The sequence below is a fragment of the Ricinus communis genome, chromosome 8 (assembly GCF_019578655.1).
Source record: "Ricinus communis isolate WT05 ecotype wild-type chromosome 8, ASM1957865v1, whole genome shotgun sequence".
Lineage (NCBI taxonomy): Eukaryota > Viridiplantae > Streptophyta > Magnoliopsida > Malpighiales > Euphorbiaceae > Ricinus > Ricinus communis.
In genome coordinates, this window is record NC_063263.1 from 16,640,573 (window position 1) to 16,656,067 (window position 15,495).

The 15,495-nt window shown below is 31.3% G+C and overlaps 1 protein-coding gene across 1 annotated transcript; it reads left to right on the plus strand.

Moving 5' to 3' along the window:
* Positions 1-10,655: 10,655 nt before the first annotated feature.
* Positions 10,656-14,099, plus strand: LOC8286022 (proteasome subunit beta type-4). Its single transcript, XM_048377750.1, is given in 5 exon segments — positions 10,656-10,959; positions 11,148-11,224; positions 12,240-12,373; positions 12,552-12,710; positions 12,815-14,099. Coding segments are annotated over 5 exon segments (714 nt in total). The 5' UTR covers positions 10,656-10,888; the 3' UTR covers positions 13,088-14,099.
* Positions 14,100-15,495: the final 1,396 nt, after the last annotated feature.

A 15,495-nucleotide genomic window follows, 5' to 3' on the forward strand; every position in this document is an offset into this window, starting at 1 on the left:
CGCCATTACGTTACTCGGCTATAGTCTGTATACATATTTGTGGGACCGGTGAGTGCTTTACAGTTTAGTCTTGTGTTGTAATTTTTGAGCGGCTGTAATTCTGCCACGTCGGTAATCGTAGAGAGTCCTAAACTTGGTTGGAGATAGACCGCTTGATAGGGAAAGAGGTTATTATAATTGAAAGACCTGGAGCCGTCAGATTCCATTACTGTGTTTTTTAATCCGGATGAAAGACAATGTACGTGAATTTATGTTAATTAATCCGTATTAGTTAAATAATTGTTGGGTTGGGTCCCATCAAAATTTTATTTGTAGTTACAGGGAAATCTGCTCTGATTTGATTTGATTGGATTTGATAAAAGGTTATAATTGAAATAATTAAATTAGTTTATGTTTATGTAATAAATAAATGAATAAATAAAGACTCTTTTATAGTTATATTAGTGAATTTTTTATAATTAATATTAACATTGTTTATCATGAGTATTACGTGAAATTATAATATAAAAATATTTAATAATTATATAATATTTATTAAAAATATTTAATTATTTTATAAATATTTTTCTTTATCATATATTAAAAACTCATAAAAACATATTAACTACATGAAACAATTATCTTGCAATAATCCTACTAATATAAGTTTAATAACAATTAAGGCATAAATTATATTATATCTTTTCATTTTTTTTATTTTTAACTTTTAATTTTCACAAAAGGTTGTATGAAATTATTTGAATTAATTTTTTATAGGATTAAGTATATAATATGAAATTATAATAGGATTATAATTAGATTAGATTAATCACTAATTAATTTTATTATAATTAAAAAAATTAATTACTAATTAATTCTATTAGAATTAAAATATTAAACTAGTCGTTGCACGGCCGTTATTATTATTTGATTATAAAATCAAGTTGACAAAAAAAATTTAATAAAATTTTTAATATTTAATATTAATTTATAATATTTTAAAAATAATTGCAAACTAACTATTTTTGAATATTTCTTTTAATGCTTTAAAAAAAATTATTAATACAAAAATATAAAAATTATTCTAAAAATATTTATTAGTTAATATGATCAATATAATCGGTATTATTATTTTCTAAGATTAAAAATTAATTATAATATTAGAAATATAATTGAAGATGTTATTCTAAAGAATTATAATTATTATTTAATTATAAAATTAATTTATCAGTTAGTATAATATTAAAATATAATTAATATGTTATTTTTTATGATAGAATTAGTACTAATATCATTATTTAATTAAAAAAAATATTTGTTAGTTAATAGAAAATTAAAATATAATTAATATATGATATTTCTTAAAATTAGAGTCATGTTTAATTAGGAACATGGCTAATTAATAAAAAAATTATAAAATTATATATAAGTTTGAGTTTTATATATTAAATAATTATATATGTTAAAATAAAGATTTAATATGTCAAAAATTAAATACACATATCAAAAAAGTTTAAATCTTAAATATATATATATATGTAAGGAAAGAAAAAGAAAAGGAAAGAAAAAGATTTTTTCAAAATATGGCCGACAACTTTCTCAAAAGTCGGATAGCATTATCACAAAGCTCCAAAGCAAGTGAAATCATTTTTACTCTACTAAGTAAGGTATCCAAAGCTCGAAAGGCAGCATCCAAAGCTTGAAGACCTCTATATAAAGAGGAGTCCTCCTTGGTAGAAGGCAGACTTGAAGAATACAAATATATATATATATATATATATATATATATATATATATATATATATATATATATCATAAATAAATATATTTTAAATTATTGATAAATTAAAAAAGAAAAAGAAGATCAGTATATGAAAATACGTTCTTTATGCCAATATATTAAACATCTAAAAAAGTTAGAACTCCTATTTATATATATATATATATATAAAAGGACTCCTAGCTAAAGAAATTTGTGCTTTTTTTACTATATTACACTATATAATATAAAAGGATTATTAAAAATGTATATTGAATTATAATTGTATTAAAACTGAAATAAATTAACTTTTTAATTAATTCTATTAGAATTAGGTAAGTAATTACTAATTAATTCCATTAGAATTATAAAATTAAATTAATTATATATCAAATTAGAGTAGGATAAAATTAGTATGTATTTATTAATTATAAACTAAAAATTATTTGCAAAAGAAGGAAAGACTGTCATTAACATTACCTTTGATGAGATGAAAATACTTTTTGCTCAAAAAGGAATTATTTTTGGACAAAAGCCTTCTACTACTTGCAGACAAGAGATTTACTCTGATTTGTTGGCAGTCCAAACACTCCAGACAATCCAAAACCGTTTCATGTTTCAGCCTGAAGATTTCCCTCCTCCAGGGAAGTCATAAAATAAAAGATCAGAGATCATCCCCTCAAGAGTTACTCCATCAGGAACTATAGAGCCTCTCACTCCACCAGAAGGAGTACTGAATTAGCAGACTTCTAATTCAATAGTTCAGAACTATTATTTAAAGAAGATTGATGGAAAATTAGATCAGACTCTCCATTTGGCTCACAAGTTGGACCGGAAGTTGGATACCTTCTCTCAAGAAGTACTCCAACTGTATTCCTCTTTAACCGCCAAATATCAAACCTTGGATAGAGAGCTTCGAGTACCCCAACCGATTACACCAGCTTTCATCCAGAAGGAAAATGAAATTACGAGGCTCAAAAGGCAAATTGATCAAATTAAACATGACCTTAGAAAAGATCAGTCTTCTATAGTCCCTTCCTTCACATCAGCAGCCTCTACATCTTCTGTGATTGCTCCCTCATACTACTCTGCATTTCCTTTCCTTCCACAACCAGAGCAAGAAGAAACTCCTTACCAACCATTTGGTACTTTCTCACACCTCTATCCAAAAGGCTCCACAATCCAACAAAAGAAAACTTCACATCCTCCAGTCTCGAAAGGAAATAAATTACCAGATCAATCACTAATCAGCCCTTATGATTCTGATTCTTCTTCAAATACCTCTGAAATGGCTGATATAACAGAAATACTCATGAACACTCCACTACTGAACCCTTTCCAGAAGTAGTAGAGCCTGAAGATGGCATAGAGGATGCACAATCATATTTTATTCCTATTGGAGCTTCACACCCAAGGTCAAAATCTACAATTGGAACGGGACCTTGGTTCACTTTTGATGATTTTCCTCCATCAAAATGGAGAGATAAACTTTCTGAATTTTTGGCATGTATTGATCTTCAAATGACTTTTGATGGTGCCACACTCAAAAAGGTTCTTGCTGAATTTGTAACAAGATTCACAGGCAGTTTAAGGGATTGGTTCCAATCACAGCCTGAATACACCAGGCTCCAATTTGTGACCTTGCCAACTCCATTAGCTGCGGTCACAGTCCTCCATAATCAGTTCCTTGGAAGCTATGATCTCATTATACGATAACAGAAACAGGAATACTTTGATCGAAAATGTTGTTCGTTGAAGATCAAGGATCTGGAAAGACATTATTCTGCAATGTCCAAATTGTATTATGTCATTGGAGGGTATGACGGTGATGATACGTTAAAGTATACTTTCATCACCTCATTACCAGATGAGATACAACTAGAAGTCAATAACATGATCGCCGCAACAAAAAAGCCAGTTACCTCAATTACTCTTGAAGAAATCTGGCAATTTACCCTCTCCTCTATCAAGAGATTATGTGACCAGCAAGAATTATTCAGGAGACTGTCTCAACGAGATTTGATTGTCCAAAAAAGGCCTATAATAAAAGCCATCTCAAGATTAAACGTAAGTCCTCCAGTTGTGTCTGTTCCAGTCATAAGAAGAAAATCAGACACCATTTCTAAAAATATCCTCGTAATAAAAGCAAAGAATTCAGAGGGAAAAGGCCACATACAAAGAAATTCAGGTACTTCCGAAAAGGAGGAATCAAGGCAACAAATCAGACAGATGTTATATCTGCCGAAAGAAGGGACATTATGCTAAGGATTGCCCTCAAAATTCGGAAAATGCAACAAGAATGATCCAGCAAGTTAGCATGTCCATGTCTCTATCAGATTCATTTGAAAAAGATATAGAGTCTCTCTTATCAAAACAAGACGATCTCACTCCAGAAAGTCTCTTTGGAATAGAAGAAGAACATTCAAACTCTACTGATTCCTCAGAAGAGTCCTCCTCAGATTATGATGCTGATGAAATTCCAATCTTGATGATTAGTCTTTTCTCAAAAGAAGAGAAGGACATACTAGTAAATGTGATGCAGTACCCTATCCCTCCATCTTTAATTTCTCAGTTGTCTCAACTTGCTAATAAGGTTCCTCCCGTACCTTATATTTCTATACAAGTCTTACCTTCAAGATATTCAAAACCTATCTCAGTCATAGCTTTCTTTGACACTGGAGCTCAAAGAAGCATGACGAATCCTGAAGTTCTCCCATCTGAACACTGGAAATCTCATATTCAGTTTTTCAAAGCGGCAAATGGCCAGACTTTCAAGACTACCTTGATCACAAAACAAAAAATCGGGATACAGTTCTTTCCTGATTGTGTAGTATAGATGAACATCATTAGCTCATATCTCCCAAATAAAGACCTCTTAATAGGTTTTGATGTTTATCATCAAGCTCAAAGACTTCAAATTCTTTCCAATGGAATAAAGTTCAAGAGGCAATTCCGTCCATAACAAACACAGAACCACCATTCCTGCAATACAAGGAAAAATTCCTTCCTTTCTGTCCAGAATCCCATTCACATTTTCAACATCCACTACCCTTGTGGAAAAATTTCCAGTTCTATATCAACCTTTCTTTCAAGCTTAACGAAGATGTCAATCCAACTAAAGCCACCCATCTAGGAATGTCTCCTATAGATCTATCTCTTGCGAGATCCGAGTGCTTGACTTTTCTACAACAAGGCCTCATTGAGCCCTCAACCTCACAATAGGCATGTCAAGCCTTTTACGTGGAAAAAAGATCTGAAAAGCTAAGAGGAAAAAAGAGACTTGTTATTGATTACAAGCCTCTGAATCATTTTTTGCAAGATAACAAGTTTCCTCTTTCTCGCATCTCGAACCTAAAAGTCCATATTCAGAAGGCCCAATTCTATTCAAAATTTGATCTCAAAGCTGGATTTTGGCAATTGGGTATCCATCCCTCAGAAAGATACAAAACAACATTTTGTATCCCAAACGCCCAATACCAATGAACAATCATGCCCTTTGGGCTCAAAACATCCCATTCTCAGTTCCAAAAAACAATGATATAAATCTTTGGGCCTATCCTCTATTCTTCCCTAATCTACATTGATGATATTCTCTTATTCTCAGAAATGGCTGAGGAACATCATCAACTCCTAAAACAATTCCTTGTTATCATCCAAAAGTATGAAATAATGCTTTTAGAGAAGAAGGGTGTTATTGGCCAGCAAGAGATAAAGTTCCTTGGAATGCATTTTAAAGACGACCAATATACGTATAGTCCACACTTGACAAAAAAGCTTGATAACTTCCCAGATGAGAATCTCTCTGTAAAGCAAATCCAGCAATTTCTTGGGATACTCAACTATGTTAAGGAAGCCATACCACATCTATCCAGTTACACATGTCATCTTTCCAAAATGCTCAAAAGGAACCCCCCACCTTGGGGAATAAAACAGACAACAATTGTCAAGAGACTGAAAGAATTGGCTCACAATCCTCCACCGCTTACCATCCCGTCTACAGGACATCTTATCCTACAGACAGATGCATCTGACCACGCATAGGGGGCAATTCTTCTTGAAAATCTCAATGACAAGGAACAACTGTGTGGGCATGCATCAGGACAATTTTCTCCAGCAGAAAAACATTACCATTCAACATATAAAGAGATTTTGGCAGTCAAATATGGGATAAAAAAGTTTGAGTTTTTTCTAATCGGTCAATACTTCTTGGTACGAATAGATAACTCCTCATTTCCAAAGATTCTTGAATCCAATCAGAAGATCTTATCAGAACCACAATTATTGAGCCTAAAGTCATGGTTTAGCAGGTATGATTTTGAAGTCCAGCATATAAAAAGAACAAAGAATCTCATCCCAGATTTCTTATACAGATTATCAAAGCCGCAACCAAAACTCCAACCTATTGTCCTTCTTACCTCAACAATTAATCTTCTGATAATCTTCATGGCCTCTACGTCTTCAAAAAAGTCTCTGCAACCTCCCTCACCACCAGACCTTCCTACAAATCTCACAACCAAACATGTCAACAATTTTGCCAAAAATATGATGTTTCATTATTTGGCGATCATTCAACAGACTTTCTCACTACCTATCCAACCCAATTTCTTTTATCCAGATTACCCTTGGTGCTTAATCTATCACCTTTCTCCTACCCATCCACAAATTGAAAGTGAATTATGATTTCTATGGTGTCTTTCCACAGTTTGTTATCATGCTATAGAAGTGCCAGTCATAGGCCTCCTATACTTCTTCAACATTGATACAAATGCAGGGACATATCCATGGAAATATTTCACTTGGTTCAAAACCCCATATCAATGGAAAAAAGGATCTCCTCAAAATCATTCGTGAAAATAAATTATTCACAGACAATGACTTTAAGGCTTCAGGATATCATGCAATCTATATTCTTCACAGGCCTTACTTTAAGCTCTCAGAATATACCTATGCCAACCCAAAACATCTGTCAATATTGAAGAACAATTGAAATGCCCTTATATCTTGCTCCTCCGCCAATAACAAGAGAATTAAAGCTCACTCTACAATTAAGAAATGATTTAGGAAGGACCAATGTCTCTACACCACTTGTCTGCACTTACAATGGACTTGATAATCAATGGATTTAACACTCTATCACTGTACGATCCACTTTACCTGTGCTGCCATCCCCAGTAAATGATCCAAGTCTGACCACAGAACAACAAGATACCATTATGCAGGATTCTCAGCCCCTAGACGATGATAGTGGTCCATGGTATCTGACCTTTTTTGCTGGCAATGAAGACAACACAACACCTAATCTCTTTCCTCCATAATTCATGAAATAATTGAGGAAAGAATAGGACTCCTAATATATGTGTTATTTTTTCTGTCCTTTTGTGCATGTGATAAAATTCCCCATCTTATCTATCTAAGACGTGTAATCTTATCTTTTCTTCCTATGTGTACACATGTAAAAGATAAGATTCCCATCTTATCTTTACTGTCTTATTGTAATAAGGCTCCTCTATATAAAGAGAAGTCTTGAGCAGTGTAAGCAAGAAGCCTCCTTTTCTTCTATCAATAAATAAAATTTCTCTTATGGCTTTCTAAACATTTCATCTCTTTCTCTCGATCCTTTGGCTATGAGCTTTTAGCTTGCACGATCTGTTCTTTTATAATTCAAAAGGACTAGCTCGGCTACAAGAATCCAAAAGAGCACAAAGACCTTTCATAGCAAAGCTGCCTCCACTTGGTCTTAGCTTGAGGATTTATCTTGCTTTGAGTTTACAGTATAAGAATTATTAGAATGAACAACTTTCGGCTTCTTTTAAAAAAGATAATAAATAAATGGAAACTAATTGCAAGAATAAGAAAGAAGAATAGCCACATTTGAGGCCTAACTCAAGTGGCAAGTGCGTTTGCTCTTCAGAGTGAGAAATTTCAAGTTCGAAGCTTCTTTTCCGTACCAGGTGAGTTTTCGCATTTATAGCAAGTGCAAGGAAATGATTATCATCCATAGGCTGAGCAGCTTATGATTTGGGTCGAGGAACAAATATGCCACTATACTAAAATTTAGGACAGTAATTAAATTCTTTAAATTTTTCTGCAATATAAATCTTTTAGCTAACAAAAATAAAATAATAGAAATTTCTCCATTTGCTTAAAGTGATTCATTTCTTTTCTCTCTTTCCTTCCTTCATTTTGCATTGCTTAAATCAGTCATTCTTTACAACACAAAAATAATACCATTAAAGAAAAGGAAGAAAAATGGTTGCTTTTGTAGCCAAATTCAATCACTCTACAAAATGAGAAAGAAAAATAATTAAAAACTCGTACCATTCGTGAAAAGAGCCCAACACTCTATTACTCGTTTTCTTTGCAACATAACTAGATAATATATTATTTCAATTCATCAAACTTCTACTGGGTATATCATCAAATACCTTAACTACACTGTCCAAATCACTCGTTGCAAAATAAAATTCAATAAGCTTATCACACAAAACACTTTCTTTATCAAAACCTTCCTTCAAAATCTTGACATGAAGCTCTTTGCAATCTAATAAAGATACAAAATTCAAACTATGTACGCTCAAATCCCTTTCAAATGTTGTACATTCAAACTATATAATCCATTAATGGTAGCTCTACTTCGGTATCTACATAAAAATAGTCTACCCTCAACAAGTTGCTATAAATTAATTTGATATTCATATAGAAACAAAAAATTCATTACCTCTTTTTTCTTCCCCAATTTACATGAAGCCACCAAACCAAAACTTAATTCATTCATCTTCTTTAATAACCGAAGCTGTTGTTGCTTCTACTTATTCTTCTTCTTTGCTATCTTGACATAAAAATTCAAGAACAGCAACAAGATAGCTCCATTAAGCACATAATTAGAGATCCAAGCCCAAATTCCACTACACCCACCTTTCATCAAATGGAGCAACAACACAGCAACACGGTAAGCGAGATGACAACCCAACAATACAATCTGACAATTCCCACAAACTAACAAACAAGTATTGGGCACTCTAGTTCTCCATCTACTAATGTTATTTTAAGTGTTTTTGTTCTTCTTTTTTATATTAAGAAGAAGAAGAAAAATGAGGAGAAGGAAAAAGTTTTATTCAAGTTCTATTGCCGTCAGTCAATGGGCTTAAATTACAAAAAGATAACATAATTTTCATAGTTAATTGTCCCAAATTTTTTTATTACAGATAGCTCTAAATCATCAGTGAACGAACAATAAGGATGGCTAGTTAATGTAAAGGTTATTGTTATTGGTTGCTGGCGATGGTCAATAGTGGTATTTAATAGTGCCAATGATTGAAAAATATGGTTTATTTATTATGTTTCTTTTTTTCTTCTTCTAAGAATATGTGATGGGATAGGGAAAAGTTTGAATTTTAACATTAACTATTTAATGCATTTTATTTTTTCATGAAAATTGCATAATATGTTCGTAAATTTGTCAATATTTATAAATGAGCTAAAATAGAAGTTTTAAGTTTATTTACTAAAAAAGGTTAAAATTTAGTCTAGATGACCCTATGACACAAATTTAGAGGGATATTGATCCTTTTATTCTTAAATTCTCTAAGGTTCCAGTTTTTTTGATAAGAAAATAAAATTGAAATCGTGAGGCATGAAAATTTAATAAAACTTATTGTTCTTCAAACAATTTAAGATAAAGAATTTTAAATTATTAGGAAATTAAATAAAAAATAAAATTTTAATTAACCTCCTATTAGAATTAAAATTATTAAATTATAAGTGATTTATAAATAAAATTATAATCCTTTGTATTTTAATAAAAAGTATATGTCACGTTGTAAAATTTCAACATTTTAATTTAAAATGAATTACTAAAATCCTTAACCAGTATATAAGCATCTAGTTTTTAAATCAATTAAATAGTTAATATAATTTAAACATTAACGTATCTTAATTTAAAAATTATTAAATGATCTTATTTAAAACTATAGATAAATAAAATTAAAAATTAACATAATTAGTATTATATTCTTTTATTTTTAATTAGTCAAACTTTAAATAATTAAAAATCAATTTATTTTATGCAAATGATAAAATAAATTATCTATAAAGGCTAATATAATATAATTTTTAAAAATTCTTTATATACTAAAATTTTATATTATTGGTGAATGAAACTAATTTTTACATATTTCACAATTCAAATATTTCATCAATATATTATTGGTAATTTCATAATAAAAGATTTTACATTTTTATAATGGACATTAATATTCATCATTTATAAGATAATATTTATTATTTACTATAACTATGTTTGTTTTACATTCGATCAATTTTTTAATGTTCATTATTTTAGTGAACAATACTCATTATTGATGATCTACATGTTCATTAATTTGTTATTGAAAATTCAATAATTATAAATTTATATATATTTCTCAAATTACTGTGAAATATTTATTTTCAGATGAAAATAGTGTTATTTTTCATAAAAGTCAGATTCATTATTCTTGTGATACATATTGAAATAATTTTGTGATAAATAATAAGTATTAATTATTTATAAGCATAATATTCATTAGTTTGTTAATAGATATTTATTAATTTATTTAAACATATATATATATATATATATAATATAAATTATTTTTACAGTTAATAAATAAAAAATCAAAGTAAAATTATTTTATAAAAATTTATATTATAGCATAAATTTTATTTTAGTAAAATAAAATTAATAAATCAATAAATATTTAGTATCAATTTAATAAAATATAAATTAAAAAAAAGACATCCGTCAAAATTCTAATCTATACGTCAGAATTCTAACAACCACGTGACAATGCGGTCCGGGGTAGAGGGGATAAGCCTCAACACAGACTGACATGCTATGCTTGGTTATGTTGACGGGGCAATCGCTGCTAATATTGTTGTACCGAAGGCCCAGAAAGAAATCCAATCTCATTCGAAAGCCAGGCCCATATTTACCATCGTTCTGCACCCTGTCTTAGCCAACAAGTCTGATCAAGATCCCCTTATAATAATAAACTTTCTATACAACCAAAACAAAAATTAAATCAAATCAAGACTTTCACACAATTGATTCGACTCTGTTTTGCTCTCTTTCTTCACTCATAGCTCTAATTTCTGATCCAATAATCAACGATGGCTCCGACAATGGAGACGTCCGAACCCGCGCAGCTTTCAGGACCCGAATCAGCTTCTGAGAGAACCCTGTAAGCCAATTTCGCCTCTTTTAATCTTTCGATTTTAAGGATGATTAATCTTCATGAATCTGAAACTTTTAGTTATTGCATGTTGAGGAGGTTTTATTTAAAGAGTGTGATTTTGGAACCCTAGCGAGTGTTGCATCTATTTATGTTATATAATCTCTTGCTCTTTAAAAAAAAAAAATGTGGTGTAGTTATCCTTACGTGACTGGGACATCTGTTGTTGCTTTGAAATATAAAGATGGCATTTTGATGGCTGCTGATATGGGAGGTTAGTTTCTATGTTTATTTTATTTTATTTTATTTTTTTAATTTTTATAGGTTTTGATTCTTGACTGATTATCTGCTGCTTGGGTTACATTGACACTTAGAAAATAAAAATAAAAAGCTCTTTTGTTGCTTTCATTCCATGTATTTTTTCTTGTTATTGACATCATTATGTGGAAGGATTAAAAGATTAAGATCATAGTTTGAGTTTGTGTTCAAAGTAATTAATGCTATTTCTTTTTAAGCATAAATATGCTGCTGTTCATTTAGCTATGAGTCACTTACTTTACTTGATTTTGTGTCTTCTTTCCATGCAATGCAACCAAAATCTCTGCATCCATGGTCATGTTTATTTCGCAAAGTTCCTCCATTAGGTTGTAATCCTAGCATATCAGAATGGAGTTAGCAACTTGCTAGCTTTATAGCTTGTTGAAGATTTAGAACTTATGTGGTTTTTCATTTTGTTTAGCTCAAAAATTACTTAAGATGTTATACTTGAGCAATCAGAGCTGAGGTTTTGTGGCTGGTTTCTTTTTGGTGCATGTCTTTAAAGTTTTCACTCATCGCACGAAATGTATGAAAATTATATTTGGCCTAGGTGTCACATCTGGAAACTAGATAGTGCACGATAGTGTTGATCACTGTGGAATGTCCTATATTTATTCTTTTTATTCATATTAAATAAGAAGATTGTGCTCAGCAAACATACTGGAGAGATATTAACCTTTTTTTCTGCTGCACTCTTGCGCTTAATTTCATCCTTAACCATGTTGCTTCTGCACAGTATAGGGCTGTACTGTTAAGACTCTTTGTATTTTATGGCTTGCATGTTCCTTTTTGTTTCTTACATTCCCTATCTCCTTGCCATCCGATGGAATGAATTGTATTCTTTCTTCTCCGGAACCGAGCTGCTTTTAACTTTTTTTTTTGATGATCTGTATTTGGTGCATTTCTGCCATTTATAATGTATCTAGGCTGAATGGTGATCAAAAGTTTCTATTGTATCATGAAATTGCCAGCATCTTACGGATCCACCTTGCGGTACAAGAGTGTGGAGCGAATTAAGCCTATCGGGAAGCATTCTCTTCTTGGTGCCAGTGGAGAAATTAGTGATTTTCAGGAGATTCTTCGCTATCTTGATGAGCTTATGTAAGTATAGGTTGCTGTAGAATTGAAAAACAAAAGGGAAAAAGAGTAAACATATATGTAAACTTATGCTGTATTTTCTTAACTAAATGTTGTGGTGGACAACAAAAAGCTGGGAGGTTGTTCTAATTTGTATTGCTTGTAGTCCCAAGGTACTGTTAATTAATATGTTTGAAAATCTGCAGCCTGATGACAATATGTGGGATGATGGAAACTCTTTGGGTCCCAAAGAGGTGCACAACTATCTGAAAAGGGTGATGTACAATAGGCGCAACAAATTTAATCCGTTGTGGAACTCAGTTGTTCTTGGTGGAGTGAAAAACGGACAAAAGTATCTTGGCACGGTAAGCTTCAGATGTGTTTTTTGCCTTTATGCTTAGCCATAGAGTGAACAAGCTGCTTGCTGGTTAAGAATAAGTTCATTATGTTGCCGAACTGCATTTTTCAGGTCTCTATGATTGGAGTAAATTATGAGGACAATCACGTAGCCACTGGATTTGGAAATCACTTTGCATGGCCATTACTTCGTGATGAGTGGCATGAGAACCTTAGTTTTGAAGACGGTGTCAAGTTACTGGAGAATTGCATGCGTGTCCTGCTTTATCGTGATAGGTCTGCTGTGAACAAGCTTCAGGTTAGTTTTTCTTTTATCTATGTGAATGTAACTATGAAATCATCTCCGATTATGTGCAGGAAAGTAGTAAATTTTGGCATAGTTTGATTGCTCTTCGCTATGTATTTGATTCATAGCTTAGTTGAGATATCAGTTTTCCTTATTGCCCAATACAGCATTGTTGGGCCTGTACCTCCTTGATGCTATGTTCTAGGAACAGTTAGTTAATGATCAATAGGGAATCAAACTGCTAGTACTAATTCATGTAGATGTTGAGTGGGATGCTTAATTGTTGGTACAGTAGATGCATCTAGTGTCATGAATGAAGCATAGGGGACACAGAGACCTTTGATCAAATATTGGAAGTAGAAATCCCCTGCCTTTTGTAATCTCCCTAGATTATGGGCTGTGTCTGTATCGTGCCTGTGAAAGTTCAGAGAAATAAAAAGAAGAATGGTACTTCCTTTGATCAAATAGTAGGGGCATGCTTTTGTACCATGCCAATAGTTTCCTTGTAGAGCAGAATGTCTAATTCCATAGGCATTCTGTCTTGGTAAATCTCTCTCTTCTTATTGGCTTATTCAAGAAATGGGATTATAGATGGAAGCAAGCGAGAAAATACTGTTGAATGCTTAAAATACCATGATACCGCTGCGCACTGTGGAAGCCATGAGATGAAAGGAAAAACAAAAAAAGAATTTCTTATTCAAAGGTCAGGAGAGACAATTTTATTATGTCATACGGTTGTCACAATTCTTTTCTAACACACTGTTGTTTGATCAATTCCTATTCAGTAAACTGAGCTGACTTTCTTTGTTAAAATGCCTGTAGACTGTAGTTCACTATTGATGCTTGTTTATTTCTTGATGGTACTGTGGATATTCTATAAGCAAATAGAGGTATTAAAGAGTTGAATTTCAGATCTCTTGCACTGCTAGACAGACTAATGGAAAAGTGGTAATCTGCTCTGCAGTTGCTAGAGTTTGCTAGATAGACTAATAGAGAAGTGGTAATCTGCTCTGCAGTTGCTAGAGTTTGTTGAAGTTGGGCTACTCCATATTAAAAGCATACCTACATTAATCTTTTATCTATATACCCGATGAGTCAAGTTTCATTCACAGCTCCAAGGGTAAATCTCATCTACAGCCTCTGATGACTTTAAGCATGTTTCTTATTGAAGTCCTTAAATTTCAATTTGTATTACAAACTTCCTATATTTATTTTTAAGCAACACTAAAATCCATTTAGTTTAATTATGAGAAAAATCCTGCTAATATAATATGATATCATACTACATGATTTTTTAAAACTCAAACATATATTAAATCTATGTCAAAGTGAATAGGATTTTTATTATTACCAAACTAAAATTGAAAGAGTTTTATGATACAAATTGAAGTTTATGAACTATAACGAAATCTACCCCAATTGCAACTATATTACTTTGTTCTGCTAGTTAAGTGTGGAAGACACTGCAACTTTTGATATGTCAATTCTGGCAGTGATTTCATTAGATATCTTACAACTACAATCCTTTTTTTTTTTTTAATTCTTTCTTCGATCCAGTTTTTCCATTGGATCATACTTTTTAGTTATCAGAAGCACCCAACTACTCTATTTAATTTTAATAAAGATATTCAATCGGTAAAAGAAGCATCTAATTTGGCAATTTACAACTGTTTTATACAAATCAAAAGATATTATCAAAATTGAGAGAATTTGTAAATGTCCTGCTTAATTTTACCATTAAGCTTTTATATAATCAAAATATTTTTCTTTGCAACTAATTGAGTTTCTTGATCAAGGATGGGTTGAAGTTAAAGTTGGAAAATCCTGTGAAGACTAAGAAAGATTTGTCTTGGCCACAATTGATTGAAAACTTCCAAACTGAGAAAGACTTCTTCAAGATGCTATATCCTCATGGAGGATGGCATTGTAGACTCTCTCAGTAGCCTTCCTTGCCTAAAGTAAATATTGATATTTTAGTAGGAAAAAATTAATCTCTGAAGTAGCAATTAGTAAACAAAGAAAATAAAAGCAAAACATATGAATCTAAGAAGAAGTTAAAGGGTTTATTGAAGAGTATTTTTTAATGTGCATAGAAAGTTTATTTAGCCCTTCTTCATTCACTTCTAACCCTCGGATATTATATCTTCAAGGAAGTGTCCAACTATGTAGTTTTGGAAAATAGATTAAGGACTTGTTTGGTTTGAGGTCGGTTGTAGGAATATGACTGAGAATAAAAATGACGAGGAATGAAAATGGAAATGAAAATGACTATCCGTTATATGTTGTTTGGTTGAGTATGGAAGAAAATTCAATTCTTTTTATTGTTGACATCAGTAACAATATTTAATTTTAGACTAATAGTTTTCTAGTCAAAAGAATATTTAAATTAATATTATTGCTTGCATTAAATATATAAAAATAATATATATCTTAAAGTAATTAGTATTTTATTTATTTTGCCATTTATAATAATTTGGTTTAGCTTGATTTTTATGAGAATGAAAAAT